This window comes from Suricata suricatta, chromosome 3, assembly GCF_006229205.1.
Source record: "Suricata suricatta isolate VVHF042 chromosome 3, meerkat_22Aug2017_6uvM2_HiC, whole genome shotgun sequence".
Lineage (NCBI taxonomy): Eukaryota > Metazoa > Chordata > Mammalia > Carnivora > Herpestidae > Suricata > Suricata suricatta.
Genome location: NC_043702.1, coordinates 171,708,853 through 171,733,470, shown reverse-complemented (window position 1 = coordinate 171,733,470; position 24,618 = coordinate 171,708,853). Strand labels below are relative to the sequence as shown.

Genomic DNA, 24,618 nt, shown 5'->3' with positions numbered 1-24,618 from the left:
ATTGAAATATATTATAAATTGGTATGAATCTAATTTAGGAATTGGGAATATACAAAAATTGTTTATTTCTTATTTATATTTTCTAATCAACTGTTGCCCCATGGGTTGTGTGCAGAGAGGATCCTCACGCATCCTTCGGCAACGTGACTGCCAGGGGAGCTGGGATAGAGAGGGTTGTGTCAGAAACAGACGCGCAGGTGCAGGAAACAAACAGGTGGTCACCAGGCAGTTGAAATAGCTGAAGGGGATTAAGAAGTATAAACTTCTGGCTGTAAAATAAGTCAGGGGGATGTAATGTACAACACAGGGAAGTGTCAATAAAACTGCAATAACTTCACAAGGTGACAGATAACTAGACTTAGTGCAGGGATCGTTCATGATGTATAAAAATGTCAAATCACTCTCATGTACACCTTGAACCAACAGGATACTGTGTGTTAATTACAGTTCGGTTTAACCAAACCCAACCAAACAGAAGGTGGTGTGTTCTGTGGGGGCCCTTGTGCTGGGGGAAGCTTCTTTCCACTTTTCTCTTTTTTAACCCACTTTCAGGGGTACAGAATGACTTGGCAGTCACAGAATGCAGCTCTAAATTGTAAACAAAATGCACATGAAGGCACTGAAATCAAGTGGCGATTTTAGCTGTGAAATGGTCACCTGAATGAACATATTTGATTTGCATAGAGCATCACCAGTGAAAAATGTCTGTATTTTCTCATTAAAAAAAAATTGCAGATCCTTGAGAAAAATCCTATGAGAAACGTTGGCCTATAGGAATGGCTACCAAAACGTCCCGAATTTTCTGACACTGCATCGTTTCCAGTATTTGGTCTGCTGCTCAGACCATACATTCCAGTTTGGGGTCAGACACTCGATGCTCACAGGTTGTTTTGAACCTCTGTTTTGAAGGAAAGGAAAATTTCTCTGGAATCTGCCTAGTATCAGGCGTCTAGTCCACCTTCATCTGGCCCTCTTCCCTTCTTCAAAATCCAGACCGGTACCTTTCAATCCCATCAGACCCTAATTTGTGGCCTCTATTTGGTAACACCTTCTTTGCTATTCTGATGAGAATGCATGGATCACCGACTCCCCTATGGATGCAGTCATGTGGGGAAGGGGCGCGAATGAAAGCTCACCATCATGACCCCCCCCACTGGCGTGGGCCCCTCCAAGATCTGCAGGAGATCACACGTTTCTGTAAGCTTTCCAGAAGTTAGATAATTTGGCCACATTTGGATAAGACCATTGTCTCTCCCCACTTCCTCTCCTACTGGCAACATGAGGGTCGCTGAGGAAGGTTCTGGGGTCCAGCTAAAGAGGACGTGGGTTGAGGGCGCCCTGGTTCAGTGTGACAGACGCACGTGGTCTGCAGTTCCTACCAGGTAGGGTAAGAGCGGGGGAGGCACTCTGAACTATCGTGGTGAGAATGGCTTCCACCCAAGAGCTAACTGTCTTGGCTTCGGGACACAAAAGTGGAGGCAGAGGTCAGGCGCAGAGTGATCCCATGTCCCCCGGCGCTCGGCACTGGTAATTTGGGGGCAGCAAAGGAAAAGCAACGATGAAATATCTGGAGTCAGAAGCTAATCTTGTCAGAACGTTTTCCCAAGCATCAGATGTGTATAAAATTGTAAGCAGAGGATTTGGGGACACTGCCGGGTCTAATGAAAATGGAAGTTTTCTCCCTTCAGGAATATTTTCAGTAAGGTGAAATACAAAATTATAAAAACACCATGATGCTTTTGTCTTTTTGTCAGGGAAATGAAACAGAAAGTGTGGGTGCCTCACATGGGCTGCATTTCCTATGCAACCCAAGTACCAATAACAGAAAACATGGCTGGGGGTGCCTGGGCAGCTCAGTCAGTGAAGCATCCGACTTCGGCTCAGGTCGTCATCTTGCAGTTTGTGAGTTCGAGCCCCGCATTGGACTCTGTGCTGACAGCTTAGAACCTGGAACCTGCTTCGGATTCTGTCTCCCTCCCTATCTGCCCCTCCCCCACTTGTGCTCTGTCTCGTTCTCTCCTTGAAAAAGAAATAAACATTAAAATTTTTTAAAAAAGAAAAACTGCTGATCCGCAATGATAGGGGAAAGAATGAATTGTATTTCTAATTTCTCTAGTAAAAATGAAAATACAATATCACTGATGAAGGGGAGATCAAAGACTATGCAGTGAAAATGCATAGTGGAATGTCTAGCAGCAAATGAATTGCTATCTTTTCTGGATTTTTATAATGTTCACATCATTTTTCACCTTTTCTATATCTTATATTTTTTGCGATATAATTTCTTGTTCTAAATCATCATTCTAATACCTAATATTGTATTCATAATCTTCTATCCAATTTTTTAAGGAGGGCCCACGCTGTGGAAGTTGGGGCGCCTGAAGCTAGATCCACCTCTGTACCCACAGAAAGTCTTAGCCTACCTAGCCTACCGAAGAAATAAAACCGAATAACTGTAGGGTAAGAGGACACACCCACGAGGAGTGTGCCAGCCCCCACGCAGCCCGAGGAGGGGGCGGCTGGTGAGGCCGGGGCCTGAAGTTCGTTTCCTGGGTGTCTGATTCGATCACACAGTGAACAACTCAAGGATGCTGTTCGCGGTAGAGAAAGGGACTCACCTTCTCTAGGCAGACACGGGTTTTTCTCTAGACCATCCGGCACACGGGAAGAAGTGTTAAAAAAAAAAAAAACCTTCGCATTTATTTGTCAAACAGTTGGATTCAAGGCTCAAATAATGATAAAAGAGCTGGCTGGCCGTTGTAAGGTCGTGAGAAGCAGGGCCATTCCGTCTTCCCTAAGAGGCCGTCCTGGGTGCTGCGGCATGTGTGGCACCTACCAAAAGCTAGCGATGTGTGCTGCACACACGGCACCAACAATATGCAACCGCTTCCACGCTTGCACTCAGACACACACTCGCTCACACACGTACACACTCACACACGTGCTCATGCACACATGCACACACACGTGCTCACCCACACATGCTCGTTCACACACGCACACACTCAGAGGTACTCGTGTGCACACACACTCAGACACACATGCTCATGCAAACACACATATTACACACATGCTCCTGCACACATACACACATGCTCACACACATGCGTGCACACACATGCTGGCAACCTGTTCGCGCACACATGCTCGCACACACGCATACACACTCACACACACACTCTTTCTCTCACATGCACGCACATCCATTTCCTGATGGCCTGCATCAGGGATGACACACTCCCTAGTATGACCTGAGAGGTGCAGACTACTCGCCCTGTCCTCACTTTTCAACCCCAACTGGTCCCTTCCTCACCCCCAGAAACACTAGTCACAGTACTGTCTGGCCGGTCCTGAAAGATTAGGGCTTCAGAAGTTACCTATTAAAATGCAAATATCCTCAGCTGAGCTAAGACCTCTTGTCCTTATCTGCTAACAGCCTAAAGGGATTCCTTTAAGAGAAGGCTGTTTCCATTTGTTAACTGTGTAATTCTGTAAGGAAACATAAAATAAACTGGCCTACACTACGTTTGACTCGAGGGCTGACCGCAAGAGGGGTTTCTCTGTCTGGAAGCACGCCTGGGAAGGAGCCGGGACCCCTAGGGCGCAGCTGTCCCAAGCTCCCCTGCCCACTCCGGACGGGCATGCGGTCTGCTCCCCCGTGCACACCCGGCCTGCGCGTGCAGGCTGCAACCTCGGACCCAGTTTTGCCCCCTGGATCCACCAGTGGTCTTTCAAGCTCTCTTCCCCATGGACACACGAGAGGATCTTTCTCTGTTCTTCTCAAGTCCAAAGGCTCCTTACAAAATAATCACACAATAAGTCACCTATACAGCTTTCCTTTCTGCCAAACTCTCTCTAAACCTTTCACTACATCAACTCATTGAACACCCACAGCAGGTGCTAGCACTGTCTCCATTGTCCCAGAGGTGAGGCTGAGGCACAGAGACGCTGAGCTGCTTGCCAGGAGCCACAAATCATAAGTGGTCTGAGCGGAGAATCAAACTCCAGAGCCTGTTCAGAGCCTGGACTCTTGAGTCGGTCTTACACTTAATCTCTCTAAAATATGCATGGACAATAATTTATTTTTGTTCTTTAAGTTTTAAAATTGAATGTAACAGTCTCACATTTTATAAAACTTTTTTTAATACCACCATTCTCTCTGAGAATCTTCCTTAACAGGCTTATAATTCCGTTCTTCCCATTCGGAAGGAAAACTCAGCTCACTCAAACCGATCTGCATTTGTTGGAATGCAGGAAGACAAGTCTGAGGGCCTCTGGGTCTCTGGACTGGAACCTCACACTTACAAGGCGAAGCTGATGGTCAGTCTGCTTGAGCACACGTCGTGACTCAGACTGCTTCCTAACTACAGGACGCCACCCAGATGCCTCAGCTAGAATGTGAGTGGCTGGTGACGCAGCTCAAAGACAGACAGCATGGTAGCCCAGACGCCCACAGTGCACATCACACTCAGGCAGTGGCTCAGCCGTATGACATGTCAGAAGGCGGATTCAAGGGCTTTCTCTCTGTATTTTATGGTTTTAGAGGACACCCAAGAACTATAGCCCTAGTTAGGAAACCTGTTCCCAGTCTACTGAAGGTTTATGAGCACCAAGAGTGTGTCTAAACCAGGCCCTTTGACCACGGCCAGCCTTTTGGATATCTGGTAGGACTTGCCTATTAGCAGTCTATAGGATGTTAGCTCTTGCTTATCACTACACAAAATCCAAATACTGTGATCACTGTTGCATTAGAGCAATAGCATCTTTTATTAAAATCAGGTACTGGAAATATATTTTATGGCTGGTCTCCATTCAAATCCGTATTTCTGTGAATTCCTCTGATCGTCCTTTCCGTGTTAGAAAGTTCCAATTCATCTTAGTCTTCTCAAGACGGAAGGAAAAGATCATCTTTGAGATTATGTTCTGAAGTCTTATTTTTCTTTTCTTCAGGGTAAAACGTCTTTATCCACACGCAAAAGTGTGGCTTCCATAACCCCTTGTGCCCATCTCCTTTTCAGTGGTATTTGCTTCGGGAGTCCTGGGAGTTTCCATTTATTTCTTTTGGATCCACCCAAAGCAGGAACTGTTCAGGTCAAGATAAGAATTTTTAAAAAAAGTATTAATAGCATTGCCTTTATTGTGAAAGTCCAGCAGACAGCCAGCACCACCATTGAGTGCTCTTTCCTTGAAAAAAATTTTTTTAAATATTTATTTATTTTTGAGAGACAGAGTATAAGCAGGGGAAGGGCAGAGAAAGAGAGAGACACAGAATCCAAAGCAGACTTCAGGCTCTGGGCTGTCAGCACAGAGTCTGATGCGGGGCTCGAACCCACAAACCATGAGATCACAACCTGAGCGGAAGTTGGTCATGACTCGAGCCACCCAGGCACTCCTTGACTGCTCTTTCCTGAGCAGACTGCTGTCCTAGTGGCAGAGAGCTGATGACCTCCTGGCCTTAAGAATCTAGATTAAAAGGTAAGAATCTGTCTCTCTCTTACCTCCAGGCACATCTATGAAATATCCATAACGGATATGAGACCATGCCAACAGCACTGTGTGACGAGGGATGGGGAAGCCATCTCATGAAACAAAGAAAGTGTAGAACAAGAATTGTACCAGATCAGTGATTTTACATTTGTGGGTTGTAGATCCCTGGAAATCCAACGTTTGTGTGGCACCCATCAATCCATGTGCACTTGGAGCACACTGTGTAGACTACATGCATGGATATTTTATGGAAGTGGTCAAAAGCACAGGCCCTTTAGCAAGCCTGCCAAGTTTCAAATCTTAATTCTTCCACTTAGCAGCTGCATGCTTGGGCAAGTGACCCAAGTTCCCTGGGTTTTAATTTCCTCATTCTTTAGCCACATGAAGTTGGTGGGAGCAAAAGAGCTATGTTGCATGCTTAGCCCTGTCCCCAGTCTCCAGAGACAGATCAGTGGTCTTACCAGGTGCGTTCACACCACAAGTGGACAGCTGTTTTGCTTTTTCATCCTTTCACATTCTAATTTCATATGAACTTTGCCTTGTGCTGAAGAACATGAAGAAGAAAAAGCCAGTAAGTTAGCCCTCCATATGCTTCCTGGTTTTGGAGAAGGGTACAAAGGCCCAGAGACCCTATGGGCTAACCCTTCCTTGGCTAGCACGTCCCAAGTCACAAAAGCCCCCATCCGAAGATTTTCACTCTGGCTCCAGCTGCAGAGAGACAAACACCCAAACCACAGCTCACCGACCCTCTCATTCCTGCATGGCTGTCGGCGTTTCCCTTCTCCACTGCTACCAAGTGAAATAAATATAAACCAAGGTTTCCAAGAACCAACAATAGGTCAAATATGGGATAGAGATGCTGTTTGGGAATACCCAACTCTTGTGGGAAGAAATGAGATAAAGACTCAGTCTGCTGATCTCAGTGAGCACACTTGCTGATATTGGCAGGCAGGACATACAAGAAATTAGCAGCACATTCCAGCAAGAGACAGGATGTAAAATTTTGGGGACTTCATTTTTATATAAGGGAAGGGATTGCGGAATTCCACTGGGGCATCAGCCCATTGATCCAGGGTGGGGTTACTGCCTCATCTCGGTGTCAATTTGGCCCTTTCGGTACCCGTGGCTGTGTTCTGTGGGGTTGATTTACTCTTCCTGATGTTGACGCTGCTGGTTTTGTTGTCAGCTTTGTTTTTGTTTCAGGGCTGGATGGACAGGGTGGTTTGTTTTGTTTTTAAAGCTTTCATGAACGGCTTTTGCTGAATCCGCAAACTCTTTGCCTCACTACTGCCAAAACACTGCCTTCATTTCAACAGCAGACACCAAGTCAAAAGCCTTAGGAGGTGCAGTAAACGAAAGTGATCTCTCCCACCCCAAAGCCTGTCCTCTCTCCAACAGAAGACAGTACATCTCAAAAGGCCCATCCTACTTCCCATTCAAGAAGGAGGTATTTGGACAGAGTGGAGTCTCAGGAGGAAGCTTTCAAATACACTGTGTGAATCACAGGAAAGTGTTTGTGTCTGAAGGGCAATGTCATTGTAAGATCAGTGTCCTAGGAAAAGGGAATATCCCATAAGTGCCATGGACAAACTCTCAAAGTGGTAAAGTAGATCTCTCGCTTCCAGGATCTTGCTATTCAAATATTGCTCTGATGGCATCATAAAAACATCATCTTCCCCACTTTTTTCTGCTCCCCGCCCCGCAAGGGACAACTTTTTGGTGTTCCAGTCTTTCCTTATCATGCTCACTTCATCATGATTATGGAGATGAATGAGATTGCTTTATGTAAATAAATGAGACCAGCTATCAAATGAAGGTAGGTGACCAACTGCCATAGTCCAGTTTAAATGTAGGTTTCTCTTAAAAGTCTTTAAAAATTTTTTAAACTTTATGTATTTTTGAGAGAGAGAGAAAGAGAGAGAGAGAGAGAGAGAGAGAGAGAGAGAGAGAAAGTGAGTAAGCAGGGGAGAAGCAGAGAGAAAGGGAGACACAGAATCTATAGCAGGCTTCAGGGTCTGAGCTGTCAGCACAAAGTCTGATGTGGGGCTTGAACCCACAACCATGAGATCACAACCTGAGCTGAAGTCTGATGCTTAACCACCTGAGCCACCCAGGTGCCCCTTAAATGTCTTCAATAAATAATGGTACTAAAGAAGGGGAAGAACTATTTATGGAGACTCTTTTACATACCAGATGCTGTGTGATGCACATTATGAATTTATAATCTTAGTATGCCTCATAATAAAGCCTTGACCTTGATGCCTTTATTGTCTCTATGTCATAGGTAAACCTTAATGACAAATCCTAGGAGTATTTGAATTCAGATCTTTAAATACAAACAACTTGCCTTTTTCCAAGATAACTTGCTGCTTTCTTGAAAGATCTGTCACTAAACCATTGGTCACCAACCTCCCTTATCTGGAAACTTTTTTTTAATTGATTTTTAACATTTATTCATCTTTGAGAGGCAGAGAGAGACAGAGCATGAGCAGGGGAGGGGCAGAGAGAGAGGGAGACACAGAATCTAAAGTAGGCTTCAGGCTCCGAGCTGTCAGCACAGAGCCCAACACGGGGCTTGAACCCACGAATAGCAAGATCATGACCTGAGCCGAAGTTGACGCTTAAGTGACTGAGCCATCGAGGCACCCCATGGAAATGTCTATATATGAATCTTTGTAGCCTCAAATTCTCTAATTCCACAAAAGCTGGAAGTTTTGGTTTGGTCCTCCTGCAGAGGAACTTTATGGTTGATTCAGGAGACTGCCTCCAACAGTCTGTAAGGAAGTTAACAAGGTGAGCCTAGTCACTTCAACCTGTCCTGCCTCTTTCAGAGTTTCGGCAAAGACCTAATAGAATAAATACTGCATGTAAAAAAAAAAAAAAGTAAAAACACCCTATGAATGTCAAAGACTACAGATTTTGTTGAGTTATCACCTCCAGCATTGTCATCAATACCAAATCCCACAAGAAGGTGAGTGAGCAGCTCTGACCTGGAGCTAAAACACAGAATGATTGGTCAAAGGGGCCCTGGTAGGAGGAGAGCTGGTGTGGGTTGAAAGAGGAAAGGGAGGTCATGCCGGAAGAGTAGAAACATAAAAATGGATAAAAGCTGGGAAAGAAAATAAATTCTGAAATAGACCCTGGAAGTTATGGTCTCACATCTGTTGTCCTGTGCTGTGAGCTCCATCAAGACCCAGTGGAAGAGGAGTCTCTGAAAATAGCCCCAGTTTGGCCGCTCAGGGAGTGGATGAAAATCTATGGATTGGCGAGCTCATGGACCAGCAGGAAATTAGGTAACAGGAGGGATGGTGGTTCCAGAGAACCACAACTGAATTTCAGCAATTTCTGACCCAGGACGGGAGTGTGGTAGGGGGTGAATATGAAATTGCCCAATTAGGTGCCACTCTGAATATTATCTCCAGAGAAGAAAGCAAACCCAGGCGCGGCTGATGAGGTAACCAGATATGATACAGAAAACATTTCCTTCTCCTTTCTGGCTTCAGGTCTATTTTAAGGCGTTAGGTCTCTCCAGTCCAGTCGGCAGCAATCTGGGGACCAGGGAGGAGATGCCTGTTTTCCTGCTGTGGACAGCGCTGCTACTCCTCTGTAAGTAGAGGCATGGTGACCAGCGTGGGTCTGGGGAGGCCAACATTGACACATTTCATGGTGAATTTTCGTAGGCTCTGTGCAAACCACAGAGGATTCTCTCAGGGATTCCATAGTGGACACAGTTGGGGAACAGAGCAAACCAGGCTGAGCAAGGCCCAAGGGGGAGCCATCCCAAAAGCCTATTCTTGTAGTCACTCTGGCATCTCCCAGACAGCAAGGGAGGGAGGGCGGAGGAAAGAAAGAAGTTCCTTCTCTCCCTGGGTTGGATTCCTGAAAAGATGGTTGACCTTTAAAACCTCCGTGGATGTAGGAGGCATTTGGGTGGCTTGGTCGGTTAAGTATCCAACACTTGATTTATGCTCAGGTCATGATTTCATGGTTCATGGCATCAAGCCCTGTGTTGGGTTCTAAGCTGACAGCATGGAGCCTGCTTGGAATTCTCTTTCTCTCTGTCTCTCCCCACCACCCCAATAAATAAAAAAAAAAAAAAACCCAAATAACCTCCATGTATATAGACCTCATCACCATCCCCAAATCCCCGCCCTGGGAGTCACAGAAGGCTGGGCAGAGACACTAACTTATCCTCTCTGGACTTTTGCAGATCCAGGTGGCATGTCAGTAGGTGAGTGAGTCCCCAGTCCTTGCTCCATCAGTCTTAATGTGGCCAGGCACACTCCCCGCTACATCATTTCCCTTCATTCCACCTCCTCTGCTTTCTAACAATTAGGCATCTGTCCCCCCCTGCCCAACCTGAGCCCCACTTCCCTGCCTGCCTGCCTGCCTTCTTTCCCTGGTTCAACAACTTCTCATGTCCCATCTCATTCTCTCGAGGCACCCCATCTCTTTCTATGCCAACAACCATGTCAGTGGAAGATCTAAATTTCTCACCTGCCCTCCCTGCCCTGCCCTGCCCCACCCCTGCCCAGGCACTGCCACACACCTCACTCAATTCTTACATCATCATCATGGTTAGTATTGCTGCTATTTTATAGTTGAGGGTTTTGCGTGATTAAATGCCTTGCTGGAGGTCGTGCAGTTGACCAACAGCCAGCTTCTAAGAGAAGCCCCTGCGGTCCAAGTTCTGTTTCTGTACCTTGTCACTACTGGCCACTTCCTAGGCTTTGGTCAAATTTGTACCATATCTCTTTGTTCCTGAAAACCTATTAAGACTTATTCTCTCAGTGCTTCTCACTTCCTTCCAGAACTGACATGCATTTTTCACTCCATATCCACTCACAGTTAAATAGTCATAAAAATTTAGAGTGGGGAGAGACTATGTTTCATCTAGTCTAACACATTTATTCATCCATTATTCACGTGTTCATCCACTCAGTAAATATTTAATGAACACGTCCTATGTCCCAGCCATTGTTCTGAGCTAGGACTGAACAGGACAGACATCGTCTCTGCCTGACCAGAGGCTCTAGTTTTCACTAACAGATAATGGAATGGAAATCAGGAGGACCGAAGTGGTTATGTTCTGTCACATAGTAAATGTGTTCACTTGTTTGCTTGTTTTCTAATATGTCACACTCATGTCCCATCTTTCCCCTGAGTTTGGGACTCCCTGGGGCTACAACACTGCTTCCTCATCCCTGTAATCCTAGGAATTAAGAGAGTTTCTTATTGGTGGCAGTACAAGGGTAGACTGACCACTAACTGTCTGACTATTGCCATATCTGTATTTTGGAACCCTTTGCACCTTCTCTATATCTCTTTCCACAATTTGTCTCCTTAAAGACATCCGGAAACCTACAGTGTCCTTGAATCCACCATGGACTACCATAATGGAAGAGGACAATGTGACTCTTACATGTAAAGAGAACAGTTCCCTTGAACTCGACTCTACTGTGTGGTTCCACAACAAGACCAGGTTGGGAGTGACAACCTCAAGTCTGAACATTGTGAAAGCCCAACCTCTGCAAAGCGGGGTATACAGGTGTCAGAACAAAGGATCCATCCTGAGTAAACGTGTGTACTTAAAAGTCGTCCGTGGTAAGTTCCAGGGCTCTGGAAAAATACATTCCTCCATGTGAGGAATGGCCCATCTGAAGATGGGGAGAGATCAAGTTATTCCAGGGCTTGGTGCACTGGGGCAGGACTCAGGGTCTCTCGTTCAAGACCTGCCTGTTTCCTTCCACCATGACTTCTGCATGGCTCTGCCTCCTTTCCATGTTCTGGCCATCTCCCATCTCCCAGTGGTATCCTTCCAGTCCACCCCACCTCTCTTTTTCTGCTCAGGGCAGATGTACATGATATGGTCACATGGCCTGTTGGATCTGCAAACGCTGCAAAGAGCTGAACATCTGAAATAGGATCAAAAGGTCAAGTTTGCTCAACAATTCCCATGAGCCAGGGCCTGGATATTAGGTTGCACTCTTAGTTCTGAAAGACATCCATGTACATCCTCACAACCTCCACTTCTCCTAAAGGACAAATGTTATGTTTGTTTCAATTTTGTGACTTCTGCCACCAACCATTACCACAGCCTGTTCAGGCACATGCAGGTTAGTTAGTTAAATGCTGGATGAACAAAGGAATGATTTCATTTAAATGGCTGGGCCACGGATATATTTTGCTTTATCTCTTTTATTCTCTTGAGTGAAAAGAGGTGTGGTGACATCCATATGCAAATTCCAAATACAAATGAAAGCAGCAGGGAAGAGCTTCTTTATTTCCTTGGAGTAGATTCTAGAAAATCCTCAAGAATTGCTCCTAAATCAACTGAGCCCTGCACAGCCTAGTCAGATCTTTGTTCCAAATTCTCCTTTGGTGCATGCTCTTCAATTCTTACAATGACATTAGCCATAAGACCCAAGTCTCAGACTTTACAGACTCATTGTTAACAAGTATTTGTTGAGTACCTACTGACCCCAAAGTAATCGTGTTAGGCACTAGGGATCTAATGTAAGGATCAGACATGGTCCCTGGCCTCCTGAAGTATGTAGCCAAATGAGGAAGAGATCATTAAGTGAGTAACTACACACATAATTAGAATTGGCATACATGTACTGGGGAACTTTGAGAACCGACTATGATTAATGGTAGAACTAGGGAGCCCCTAAAATGCAAGAGGACAAACCTGCTCCTAGGCTAGTACTCCTTGGACAGAATAGTCTTATTCCCTCTTAGTGGCCAGAACTTGCATCAACAGAGCTGAAGGGAATACTGGCTTTCAAGCCCATCCTTCCATGGACAGGATCAGCAGAAATGTCAGAGTGGTTTTATAGCCCCAGACTCACTTTTCAGGAGAGAAGATGTATCCATATAGAGGACAGACTCTAAGCATGATTTTGTTTTTCCTTTTAATTGCCCTTATGAGCCAAGAAATGGGTTCATGATAAACCATGGTTCCTGACACAGACTCTGCATCACCGCTCTTATTTTTTCTGTCTTTCTGTGTCCATCTATCCATTTGCTGTTAAATAATGTAATGACCACTCTTTAGAGTGGCTGCTCCTCCAGGTCTCTCCTGAGGTGGTGATGGAGGGTGAGTCCTTCCTCATCAAGTGCCATGGTTGGAAGAATCGGGATGTCAAAAAGGTGACCTACTACAGGAATGGCCAAGCCCTCAAGTACTGGTATGAAAACATCAACATCTCCATTAGCAATGCCACAATAGGAGACAGCGGTACCTATTACTGCACGGGCTTCATTTGGAAAATAAATCACACCTCTAACATCGTCAACATTGCTGTGACAAAAGGTGAGTTGGTAAAGAAAGAAGGGAAGCCACTGCAGGGGAAGGGAGAGAGAGGACACCCTAGCCTGAAATGGCTGCTGCATGCAGAATGGGACAGCAGGGGCACACCTTGTCAAGCCCACAGGCCTGCCAGGGTTGAGCCCTAGTGGGGGGGCGGGCAGACGGCACATCTCTCAGTCTCTGTTGGAGTCCTTATTTGTTTGCTGGTGGTAGTAATACCTGCTCACATGGTGGAATTTGTATGAACACTAAATGCAGTAATATTCATGAAGTGGATGTGTAGCCTGGTAAGCACTATGCAAGCAAAACGGATCATAGTCACCAGTTTGATTCCAGAGTCCTTTGTTACTCCTCGGGAGAACACTTCTAGTTATCAAATTGAAAGAGAGGCTCAGTGTTGGAGGAATGAAGGTGGTGAAGAGCTTGGAGATGCCATGCTCAGAGAGGAGGACTGGCCAGTGGGCGGTGTGACTGGATGGTGAGGAAACAGAGCCTCACAAGGAGACTGGGGCAGGCATCTGCCTCAAGGGCCAGATATGAAGATGCTCTTTACAAACTCCAAAGAAGAGAGGGAGCCTTTGGAATATCTGCCTTGCAAGGAGGAAATTAGACTTTTTTGCTTGGCAGACTTGGTTCATATTAATGTCTAAAAAAGCAGGAAACCAGAAGTCAGAATTAAGCTTTAATGTCAATATTTTGTTAACTAGCCTGAGACCTAAATGCTATTTGTCATTGGCCTTCTAGTATCCTTATCCATGAAATAAAGGGCTTGATCTAGATGCCCCTTGAGGAACGTAAAAAAACACTGATGTTTGCATCTTATCTCTTGAGATTCTGATTTCATTGGTTTGGAGGACTGATCATCAGTATTTTTAAAAGCCCTTTTAGGTAACAGTCATGAGCAGCCAGTGTTGAGAGCCACGGAGTCTAGGTGATCTCTACAGGATTTGTGGCTGTAATATTCTGGAGCTCTATAATTCTAGGATAATCACAAAAATCAGTGCCTTGTAAACAAAAATAACACATGGGAATCACATGGAGGGGAATTGGAAGGCAGCTTAAAGAGGTTCTGGCCCAGTGTCTTCATGTCACCCAACAGGGATGCAGAAAATGATGAATGATTCATAAATGAGGCACTGGTGAACCCCCATCCTCCCTACCCTTGCTGTCTCCTTTCCACCCTCAAGTCATATGTGGGCAGTGGTCCTGCGAACTCCACGAATGGGATCACATTTCCTATGACCTTCCCTACTGAGCAAACTGGCTAGAGGGTCTACAGGCTGGGGCTTAGGGGAAGGTCTCAGGAGTCCTGGGGCTCCCAAATCCATGAGTGTTGCCCTCGGGTCCCGGACAGCATATCACGCTAGTACTAGAAGACAGAGGACCATGCTCGGTACTTCTCTCGGGGAGGATGAAGCTCTGAGCCCCATTCTTCAATTTCTTATATGACTTATGTTTCCCCTTCCATCCAGATTTCCCTACAGAACTCCAAAACGAATACTACTGGTTACAAATTCTGATTCCATTGATGGTGGTGATTCTGTTTGCTGTGGACACAGGGCTGTTTATCTCCACCCAGCAGCAGTTGAAACTGCTCTTAAAGATGAAGAGGACCAGGAAGGGCAAGAACCTTATGGATCCAGGTCCCAAGCCAGACCCCAAATGAACTGACATTACTACTCAAGATACATTTGCAATAGCAACTTCTTTCCGGCATCAATCATCGCTTCTCCACAGTCAACCATAGCTCACAGTGCACACGGGAGTGTCCGTATGCAGAGGTTTACAGAACTGCTTCATTACACCCACTGAAACTGGTTAAGTGGCATGTAATAGCAACTGCTCAATAAACATCAGTTAAATAAATTAAAAAGTTAATGTATTCATTTATTAGCATCTGTAAAAGAGAAGTACAATTTGAATGAAAGGGGTATGGAACTAGGTAACATGATGGATCTAAGTATTTGAAGCTTGCTAGTTTCTTTCTTTTTTTGTTTCTAGAGGCAAGAACCATAAAGTTCTAGATTAGGAATGTTTTCTCTTAACTATTGTAAATCTGGACCAGGCTGAGGAAGACATGGTGGTATGCTGGTGAGATCACTGATTTTTATGCTCCCACTTCAACTTACCATTCATGAGCTTCCAGCTCATGCTCAATCTAGGACAATCTTGAGCCTTAGGACCCTGGGGATGAGACTTAGTCTAAGGTTTCCTGCTATTGTTTCTCTCTCTAATATCTCCCAAATCTGTGCCTTGAAACCCCTCCCAGAGCACCTGAACTAAGCATCTTGGAGAAATTTCAGCACATAAGAATCACTAGAACTCTCAGCTCTGAAAACAGCCCAGGACTGAGGAAGATCTCAGGCAAAGACCCAATTTTTGCTCTCCCACCCCCACACCGTTGCCTGTGGACACACATATCCTGGGTGTCTGGAGGAGGCGTTAGGGAAGAGAGGCAACCTCTTGTCTGCACTGACCATGAACTCACAACAGTCAATGAGAGACGAGAGCACCTATAACTTCACTATATTTTACAACAATTACTAACATAAGGAGGAAGTGAATCTGGTGGGGGTGGTGGGTGGTTTATCAATTCCCATGAGACTGACAAGTCCCATTTTTTTTTTCAAAAGATGTTTTTGGAACACAAAGCAGAGGGAATTGTTGGTGGTTTTTGTTTTTTCAATATAGGTATCTGGGATGAACCTCCTTGACCCTTCTTCTTTTTTTCCCCAAATGATTTCAGATACAGAAGAAATGTCCAGATTCTCATTGAACAGCCTAGCCCCTTGGCTTCAGGTAAACAGGGTATATGTTTCCTGCAACAACAACAACAAAAGAAAACAGGAAAAGTCCCCACAGGAGGATCCTTGGCATTGTCCCAGACACTTCTCCTGCCTTTAAGGAAAGACCAAAGACACATTTTAGGTTACAGCCTTGATACCATGGTCTTGCCACCACCTTCACTCACAACATCTTTCTTCACAGTGTCCTATACACAGCATCATACACATCAGATGAGAGATCAAGTGACTTACTCCTTTGTGGATCTGAGGCCAGATGACCTAGAGTTAAGAACTGAGGGATACTTAACATGGATAGAAAGTCCAGGCTTGATCAGCTTGAGACACATCTTCTGAGGGGTTTTCTAAATTCTGGAGTATCACAATTCACCTTTGCCTCCTCTTTTATCCCTACCCAAGCTTGCAAGAGTTCTGCTTAGAGCACAAACCTGGATGTTCAAGCCTCCATGAACTAGCTGGGTGACTGGAATCTCTGAGATTCCATTCTTTCTATGTAAAAACAGGGTTCGGACTAGACAGCCTCTAAGCTCCCTTGAGCCCAGACATTCTGTTCTCCATCACTTGGAAGCCTACTTTCCACGTGGTGACTACACAGACTCAAAGGCTCAGAACGCATGCCCAAGAAACTAACTCTTCATGGGAATTTTTCCTTCATCTTCCTCACCTTCTCTTCCACGGATGTGAATTTCAGGTTTGTCTCAGACCTATGTCTACCGTTTGTTTCTTCCTATTTCCTTCTTCTTCATACATCTCTTGTTTCATAAGAAATGTGGAACAGAGTTAGGGCTTAAATATTTAGTGGAGCTTCAAAACATGGGGTTTAAAAGAATGCTTTGGGGGCACCTGGGTGGCTCAGTCAGTTAAGTGTCCACTGTCAGCCCGGGTCATGATTTCACAGTTCACCAGTTTGAGCCCTGCATCAGGCTCTGTGCTGACAGCTCAGATTCTGTGTCTCCCTCTCTCTCTCTGCCGCTCCTCAGCTCATGCTTTGTCTATCTCTCAAAAATAAATAAAAACATTTTTTAAAATGAACATTTTTATTTTTATATACATAAAATACTTTGTCTATGCCAGAGAAGGAGCATGTATATTTTACGGGTGATTGAAATGGAAATAATTCACCCTGTTTCACTATTAGGGCCTCCTCTGCTACCTCCAGCTTCTTACCAAATTGGTCTAAGCCAGTTCATAGAGCAAATTTTCTCTACCATAGTTGCTGTTCCAAAACAGCTGCCACAAATCATCATGAGTTCCCAATAGTCAGAGATTGGTTTTTTGAAGATCAACATCAGTTAATTCCTCGCTGGTGGCCAGTGAAAGACTAATTCCCTTGGTCACCTCAAGCATGGGAACTTAGACAAAACATCCACCTCATCAGTATGTTGGGGAATTGAGTGCTTGAAGAGCGAATCTGCTCTTTATCGCTTCTCACAAAATGGGAAATAGGACAAGAGGATCACCTCCTTGGACCCAGAGATGGGAGCTTTATGTCAAGAAGTCCAGAGGCACCTGCCAGCCTGGGTCCCTAGACAACCTCAGAGAGGCATGGGATCTCCCTGTGTCAAGCTGTCGGCTCTGCTCTGAACAGTCACTTGCCAAACCCAAGTCCTATCTGGTGCTTCATCAATCTCCATGACATTTCCACCCCAGAACTTGTACCTAACAATGTGCCTGGAGCCACTGGCTAGTTGACTTGTCCATATCACTTATAGCATCCACACTCTCTACTTTCCTAAAAACTGAGATGACATATCCTCACATTTAGCCTTTCCTGTATTTGAAATTTAAAAAATATCACTGAGAGTAGTCAGCAATCTCTCTGCGAGGTAATTGAAAGGAAATCCAAGGCTGCCATGCAACTGAAAATTGCTTACAGAAAAAATTCTGAAGATAAAGGAATAACTTCTTGTGGATTCTGAGAAAAGCTCACATTTTAATTTGTTTCACTAGTTTCCAAGAGGGTAATACTGCACTACAACCAACCAAATTCAGCCACAAGTAAAGATAATTCAACTAATAGGGTGAAATGATTGTTTAATTAAAATATAGAAGCCATTGGCCTTCTGCCTTCACTAGAATATATCAAGGCTAAAAATCTGGGTTCTCTGCTTGCCAAGGACTATTCTAGAAATGGGATGCTAAACTCTTGCAGCTTAGGATCCACAGAAAACAGATTCTGAGGGGCACACCTAGGTGGCTCAGTTCGCTGAGTGTCTGACTTCAGCTCAGGTCATGGTCTTGCAGTTTGTGAGTTCGGGCCCCATGTCAGGCTCTGCTGACAGCTCAGAGCCTGGAGCCTGCTTTGGATTCTGTGTCTCCCTCTCTCTCTCTGCCCCTCCCCTGTTCATGCTCACTCTCTCAAAAATAAATAAACATTGGAAAAAAGAAATGAAAACAGATGCTGAAACTTACTGAAATGTAACAGGTTTCCCGGAGAGTGCCCTGGGCATCAACATCCATGTGAGAGTGAAGGCAGCAGACCCTGGCAGAGGGAGAGGCTGAAACGTGATGTAGTCACAGCAAATGTCAACCAGCTCACTGATGAGAGCCTTGGAGTTGGGAGGGCCCTTTTTAATCACCTTAGACAGAGGGATTGGGGCCATTCTTTATACCCAGAAATAGACCAGTCTTTGCAGCTGGTCTACCCTGGTGAAAGGTGTGAAACCCTGGAGAAAGGAGCTCTTCACCAAGAGCAATTCTAGAAGAGCCACTCAACTGACCACTATTGCCTCAGACCCTCGCAGCAGCTGGGGGAACGGATGTGTGGGTCCCAAAGGTAAGCTATCCAGGTAGGGTAGCACGGCATCAGGTGAGTACAACAGTGATAGTAGAGAATGAGATCCTGGACATCAGACCTCTACCTAACAGCTTTTTAATCTGGATTAGGCAGAATGACTAAGCCACACATTTTGAAAATGATTTTGACTATCCTGATAGCAAGGCACTGGTGCTACCATTTCTACAAATCTGGACCTGAAGGCAAAGGTACCTTTGATCTCCAGGCTGACTTCACGTGCTAGTGTTTTTGCAAAGTCAGACATGTTATCTTGACTTGGAGAACTTATTCATTTCCACTGCCTTGTCCCATCCTTTGTAACCAGCAGACTCTGTGATACTCTCACAAGTGACTATTTTGCTTGTACAGGGTCACCCCACGGGGCCAGCTGGCTTCTGGGCATTCCAGAAGTAGTGTCTGTAAGTCAGAGTATGCTCGTTCCCTAGAATGGAAGGCCAGCATGCACAGAAGGATGAGGGAGAAAGGACCCTGCCTTGCACCGGAGCGCACGTGCTCACCTTCTGTGATGCTCCAACAGGAATGCTGGCTTTGAGTCTGGTTTTAAGCTGGGAGAATGTAAGAAGAAACTTCTCAAGGTTAACCTCTGCAGGTTTAGGAGCTTACTGGAAAATTATTTAAAAATTAATGTTTATTTATTGTTGAAGAAGAGAGAGACAGAGTGCTAGTGGGGAAGGGGCAGAGAGAGAGAAGCAAACACAGAATTCGAAGCAGACTCCAGATTTGAGCTGTCAGCACAGAGCCCAAAGCAGGGCTTGATCTTAGGAGCTGTGGATCATAACCTGAGCCGAAGTCAAGCTGTTAACCAAGTAAACCACCCCAGCACCCTTCTGATCCCATGTTAAAGGTATTTTTGAAGCAGCATTAAAATTAATACCTATTTACAAAATCAAATAGAAGCCTTCAATGATCTATCCTGGTTAAGAGGAAAGGGGCTTCTGCCCCATGGCTCTGCACAGAGCATCTTTGACCTCCTTGTTCCTCAGGCTGTACACGACAGGGTTCAGCAGGGGGGTGAGGACGGTGTAGGTCACAGAGATGAGTCTGTCCTGCCCCAGGGAACTCTGGGACTTGGGCTTGAGGTAAATGATGGAGGCACAGCCATAGTGGACAATGACCACCGTGAGGTGGGAGGCGCAGGTGGCAAAGGCCTTCTTCCGGCCCTGGGCGGAGGGGATCTTGAGGATGGTGGAGATGATGAGGATGTAGGAGATGAAGACCAGGCCCATGGGCAGAACCAGGACACAGATGCTGACGACAAAGTTGATGATCTCGTTGACAGTAGTGTCTGCACAGGCCAGCTTCAGCAGGGGCCTCACGTCACAGAAGAAGTGAGAGATGACAAAGGCATCACAGAAGGGCAAGCCAAACACAGATGTTACCTGGACAATGGCCATGCCCAGGCCAATTCCCAGGGAACCACTTGCTAACTGAACACAGGCCTCTTTACTCATGATGACTGAATACCGCAGGGGGTTGCAGATGGCCACATAGCGGTCATACCCCATGGCTGTGAGCAGGAAGCAGTTGTTGATGCCAAAGGTGAGATAGAAGAAGAGCTGAGTGGCACAGACTTGGACAGTGATGGGCTGGTGGGGACTCAGGAGGCCCGAAAGCATCTGGGGGATGATGGCCACAGTGTAGCAGGTCTCAGAGAGGGACAACATGCTCAGGAAGAAGTACATGGGCGTGTGCAGGTGACGGTCCAGATGAATAACAGTCACTATGATGACATTGCTGGACAGAGTCAGAAGGTGCAAACTCAGAAAGATGGCAAAGAAGACCAGCCTGTGCGGCCATCCAAAACTGGAGAACCCTTCGAAGAGGAACTGGGTTACAGTGGTGGAGTTTGGCGTTGGCCCTGAGGGAGGTCTGGGTTTGGGCAAAGGACAGGTGTGATGAGACCACTATACAAGAGAGAAGGGTAACCCAAGGCCTTCAGTAAAAAGTGCATCCATCATCTGAACAAATGCCCCAGACCTCAGTGGTCATCAGTGTCAGCTGCTGTCATTGACTCCACCCACCCTCTTCTTGGGCTCTACCCCAGGTCCCCAAGGTTGACAGCAGAGACAGATCCCAGAGGGAAGGTAGGGACCGAGTACAGGGGAGATCCACAGAAATAATTACCCAGACATCGAAGAGGTGAGTCCAGGTGAGGGAAGAAGTTTGTCCTCAAACACTCTTGAACTTGCCAGGAAGGATGGAGTGAGGGCAGTAACTGAGGTAAAAGAAAATTTCTGAGGCTGATATCCTTGCAACACGTCTTGGAAGGCACTGGCACTGCTGAATGCCCCAGAAGTCCTGGACTCTGCTCCTCAGCTTTACTTCACTAAGCCCAGCACCCAAAATCCCCCATGATCATGAAGGCCTAGAAAAGGGAGCATTCCTACAAGCTGGCCCTCCTCAAATTCCTGCACCAAGTGACCCCTCAGGCCATGGAGAAGGTTGGTAAGGCAGTTTATCTCCTTGAATTTGAGCAGAAAACAGGATGGAACCAATCCGAGGATATCCTTTCTAGAAGGAAATGGATTTTCCTAGTGTGAGAGCAGAGATAAATTCATCTAATCGGAGAAGGATCAGATATTCTATTTTTTCCTTCAATTGTGTATATTCCATGTTGAGACAGAGATAGTCCTGGGCTCATCTCATGGAAGTTCAGAACTGCAGACTGGACAGTGGCAGGTTTGGTCTCTCCCTTTAAGCCCGGATCTATCCCTGATAGAATTCTTCGTGGTTAACCATTACCTCCACTCAGAAAGCAGAACACCATCCTTTTCCTTGTGGAAAACAGTCCCTTCTGAAATTCTGTATTCTCTGTCCCTTCTTCCCTGTGCTTTCTATCAACACCCACCTTGTGAGCACAAACAATGGTCATTCTCTGCAGAGACTGCAATGGCCTCCCGACCAAGGTCCCTCATTGAATTGACCTTCGTCAAGTCCAAACCAGCCTCCTGAATGGAAAAAGTCTGCTGATGGTATTTAACCAAAGAATATGAAAACACTACCTCAAAAAGATTTATGCAGCCCTAGGTTTATTGCAGCATTATTTAAAATAGCCACATTATGTGAGCAGCTCAAGTGTCCAGCAATAGATGAATGGGTAAAGAAGATGTGGTGTATATATACACAATGGAATATTACTCATCCCTCAAAAGGAATGAAATCTTGCTATTTGCAATGACATGGATGGATCTAGAGGGTGTAGTGCTAAGCGAAATAAGCCAGTCAGAGAAAGACAAATACCAAATGTCTCACTCATATGTGGAAATTGAGAAACAAACCAAAACATCCCAGACACTTAACTATAGAGAACACACTGCTGGTCACCGGGGGGAGGTGGGGAATGGGAGAAAGAGGTAGAGGGGATGAAGAGCCCACTTACTGTGATGAGCACTGAGTAATGTATGCAACTGTTGAATCATTATGTTGCACACCTGAAACTAATATAACACTGTATGTTAATTATAATGAAAGTAAAATAAAAGCTTGGGGGCACCTGGGTGGCTCAATCAGGGAAGTGTCTGACTTCGGCTCAGGTCATGATTTCACAGTTCGTGGGCTCAAGCCCTGCATCAGGCTCTGTGCTGACAGCTCAGAGCCTGTAACCTGCTTTGGATTCTGTGTCTCACTCTCTCTCTGCCCCTACCCTGCTTGTGCTCTTTCTCTCAAAAAATGAATAAACATTAAAAAGAATTTTTTTATCTGCTTCATACCAGCTTTCAAGGATTTGTAAACAAGCCTGTGATTATCCAGCCTTGATTTTTATAAATTTTATCACTTCCCTTCCAATTGCTCATATGAACTTCATCACACGCTTTTAAAATCTTCTTTGTGGTACACGAACCAGATCATGTGGTGCTGCATGTACTATCCCAACACAGGTGTGGGTCCAGTCATACAAGATTTTTAGTTTTGCTTGGAGTCCCCTTCCTGAAGATGCCCTGCATTTTCCTTCTCCCTTAGGCCCATCCAGCTAACACAGCTAGGAACAGTCTATAGTGACATCCAGGTTGCATTCTTGGGTTTCAATAAATAGTTTGGAACCCATCACTCAAAAACCACAGATCTTATTGTATTTGCATACTTACAGTGAAATTCATCCAGGTTATTCTTATAACTCCATTCCCCTTTCCTGGCAAAAGAGTTTACTCATGCCCATAGCCTAGAATATTTGCTTTCTTCCTCCTCCAGACCATTAGTCAGCTCTAAATTATATCACCTGAAACAACTCTACCCCAGCACCATTGTGGGGGTGGGCTCTAGCAAAACCACCAGTAAAGGGGTACAGGGTGGGATGGGGAGATGAGAAACACTGGCAAGAAGAGGGCTTCTCATCTAGGATGTAGGAAATCAAGGTGAGGAAGGAGAGAGAGAGAGAAAAAAAAGTAGGGAGGGTACAGATGGACAGAAACCTTGAAATTCAGACCATAGTGGACTTCGGAGTTAATATTCTTTCTTTCTCTCAAATAAATGACAACAAAAAAAGGAAAACAAAGCCTGTCCCTGACCCAATCTTAGTTTTTCTCCAGGGAAGAGATCTTATTTAACTCATTGTTCTCCTATTTTTTTAAGTCTCCTGTAAATAATAAAATTTTGCTTTGAATCCAGGAAAAACCATTTCTTCAGGAGTTCCATGTGCTGAGTACATCACAAAGTGAGTGCTGTGCTAGTATCAGGAACACAAAGATGGCCAAGCAAGGGTCCATGCCCTCATGGAGCTTAGATTTCTGGACAGCCTTTTGTCTTGGACCCAAAAAAGACCCCTCAAGTCTTAGGTCCCTCCTCCCCACATTCGTTCACACATACACATTTCCAAAATGATAAAAAGCACAAGATTCTCTATGAGAGATCATAGTCTTCCTTCTACAGATCATCGCTGGCTCTGTGATGACTGAATATCATGCTACAATCAACACGCACCATCCCAGCAGACAAGGAAGTGACACTCACCAGTAGCCTGTTTCTCTGGTCTTCTGAGAGTCACATCCCTCCACCGGGGAAACAGGACTGCCTGCAACAATAGATATGGATTTGGGCTCATAGTTACAATGCATATTCCAGATTTTTGTCAATGGCCTTCCTAGATTATTTAAAATCCATTAGTTCTGTGAGTCTGGGTGACTTTGTAAAACAAGTGCTATCTTACCAGAAGTCTCTGTACTTTCTTATCTGATGATCACTAACGTCTTACTAAGCAGAGCTGTGGTTTCAGAAGAACTCCCCTCCCCTCCTTTACTGGCTAATCTTGAGATGCTGCCCAGAAGGGGATACCGAAAAGAAACTAGAAAGGAAGGGGAGGATACAAAGCCCAGTCTTCTAGTGCTTGAGCCTAAAGTGACAGACAGGAAAAGTCACATTGAGTTCCTCTGGATTCCCACAGCTTCCTCAGACAGAACTCTTCTTGGGATCACAAAGCAGTAGTAACTCTGGCTTGAGGTTTCTTAATAAGGTGCAGATTTCCTGTCCAGACTCCTGGGTCTCTTTCCCCAAAACAGCACCGACTACTCCCAGGTGACCAGGAGCAAAGGGCACAATCCAAGCGGCAGAGTGCCTAGGGACCTCATTACTCAGGATGCTCCTTGCCTCATCCTGGGACCAACATTTTGAAAGGTAGAGCTGGCTTGGCAATTAGGAGAAATCTCGGGGGAGAGGGGGAAGGCTGATTTCAGAACTTGTTAGGTTGGGTCATTGTCCCACTAAGGTACATGTCATACTTTCTGTCCATTTCTCTGGTGCCAAAGCTGAGGAGATTAAGACCTTATGCAAAGGATGCTTCATGTAGGGTGGAAGGGAAGCAACAATTGCCAAGTAGGATTTAAGCATGGACCCTGCAGCCTGGTCCACAGAGGGCTGACCTTCAGATACCCCACACCTGAAGCCAGCTTAAAGTCCCAGGTACAATCATTAATCCATCACCAGAATTCTCTTGTAAGATTACCTTTAGGTTTTTATTTAAATTCCAGCAGAGTAAAGCTCAGTGTAATAATTAGTTTCAGGTGTACAATATGGAGATCCCACATGTCCATCCATCACCCAGTGATCATCACATGTCCACTCTTTCTTTTTCTAATTTTTAACGGTTTACTTATTTTTTAAGAGACAGAGAGAAACAAAGCATGTGATTGGGAGGGGCAAAGAGAGAGAGAGGGAGCCACAAAATTCAATGCAGGCTCTAGGCTCCAAGCTGTCAGCATAGAGCCCAACATGGGGCTCAAACTCAC

General features: G+C 45.3%; 2 protein-coding genes across 4 annotated transcripts; one reads left to right on the top strand and one right to left on the bottom strand.

Annotated features, from left to right (window-relative positions):
* Window positions 1-4,737: 4,737 nt before the first annotated feature.
* Window positions 4,738-23,508, bottom strand: LOC115288485 (olfactory receptor 10J3-like). Of its 3 annotated transcripts, XM_029935843.1 has the most exons (3): window positions 23,348-23,508; window positions 20,525-20,615; window positions 19,137-20,269 (listed from the first exon to the last, which is right to left on the bottom strand). In XM_029935843.1, the coding sequence occupies exons 1-3, from the start codon at window positions 23,436-23,438 to the stop codon at window positions 19,318-19,320; spliced, it is 1,134 nt and encodes a 377-aa protein (XP_029791703.1). In that variant the 5' UTR covers window positions 23,439-23,508; the 3' UTR covers window positions 19,137-19,317. The 3 variants fall into 3 exon arrangements, 2 of the variants coding, with proteins under 2 accessions (XP_029791703.1, XP_029791704.1); XR_003907029.1 differs by lacking the exons at window positions 19,137-20,269; window positions 20,525-20,615 and adding an exon at window positions 4,738-5,083 and having other exon boundaries at window positions 23,348-23,433; XM_029935844.1 differs by lacking the exon at window positions 23,348-23,508 and having other exon boundaries at window positions 19,137-20,213; window positions 20,525-20,580.
* FCER1A (Fc fragment of IgE receptor Ia) lies at window positions 8,991-14,672 on the top strand. Its single transcript, XM_029935848.1, has 5 exons — window positions 8,991-9,093; window positions 9,698-9,718; window positions 10,837-11,091; window positions 12,545-12,802; window positions 14,272-14,672. The coding sequence occupies exons 1-5, from the start codon at window positions 9,054-9,056 to the stop codon at window positions 14,463-14,465; spliced, it is 768 nt and encodes a 255-aa protein (XP_029791708.1). The 5' UTR covers window positions 8,991-9,053; the 3' UTR covers window positions 14,466-14,672.
* Window positions 23,509-24,618: the final 1,110 nt, after the last annotated feature.

Excerpts from the sequence above, each read along its gene's own strand:
- FCER1A (XM_029935848.1), top strand. The coding sequence starts at position 9,054 with ATGCCTGTTTTCCTGCTGTGGACAGCGCTGCTACTCCTCT. Across the intron at positions 9,719-10,836 it reads TCCAGGTGGCATGTCAGTAG|ACATCCGGAAACCTACAGTG; the intron begins GTGAGTGAGTCC and ends GTCTCCTTAAAG. Across the intron at positions 12,803-14,271 it reads CAACATTGCTGTGACAAAAG|ATTTCCCTACAGAACTCCAA; the intron begins GTGAGTTGGTAA and ends CCTTCCATCCAG.
- LOC115288485 (XM_029935843.1), bottom strand. The coding sequence starts at position 23,438 with ATGAGCCCAAATCCATATCTATTGTTGCAGGCAGTCCTGTTTCCCCGG. Across the intron at positions 20,616-23,347 it reads ACCAGAGAAACAGGCTACTG|TTACTGCCCTCACTCCATCC; the intron begins GTGAGTGTCACT and ends CTTTTACCTCAG. Across the intron at positions 20,270-20,524 it reads CTCACCTCTTCGATGTCTGG|ACCTCCCTCAGGGCCAACGC; the intron begins GTAATTATTTCT and ends GCCCAAACCCAG.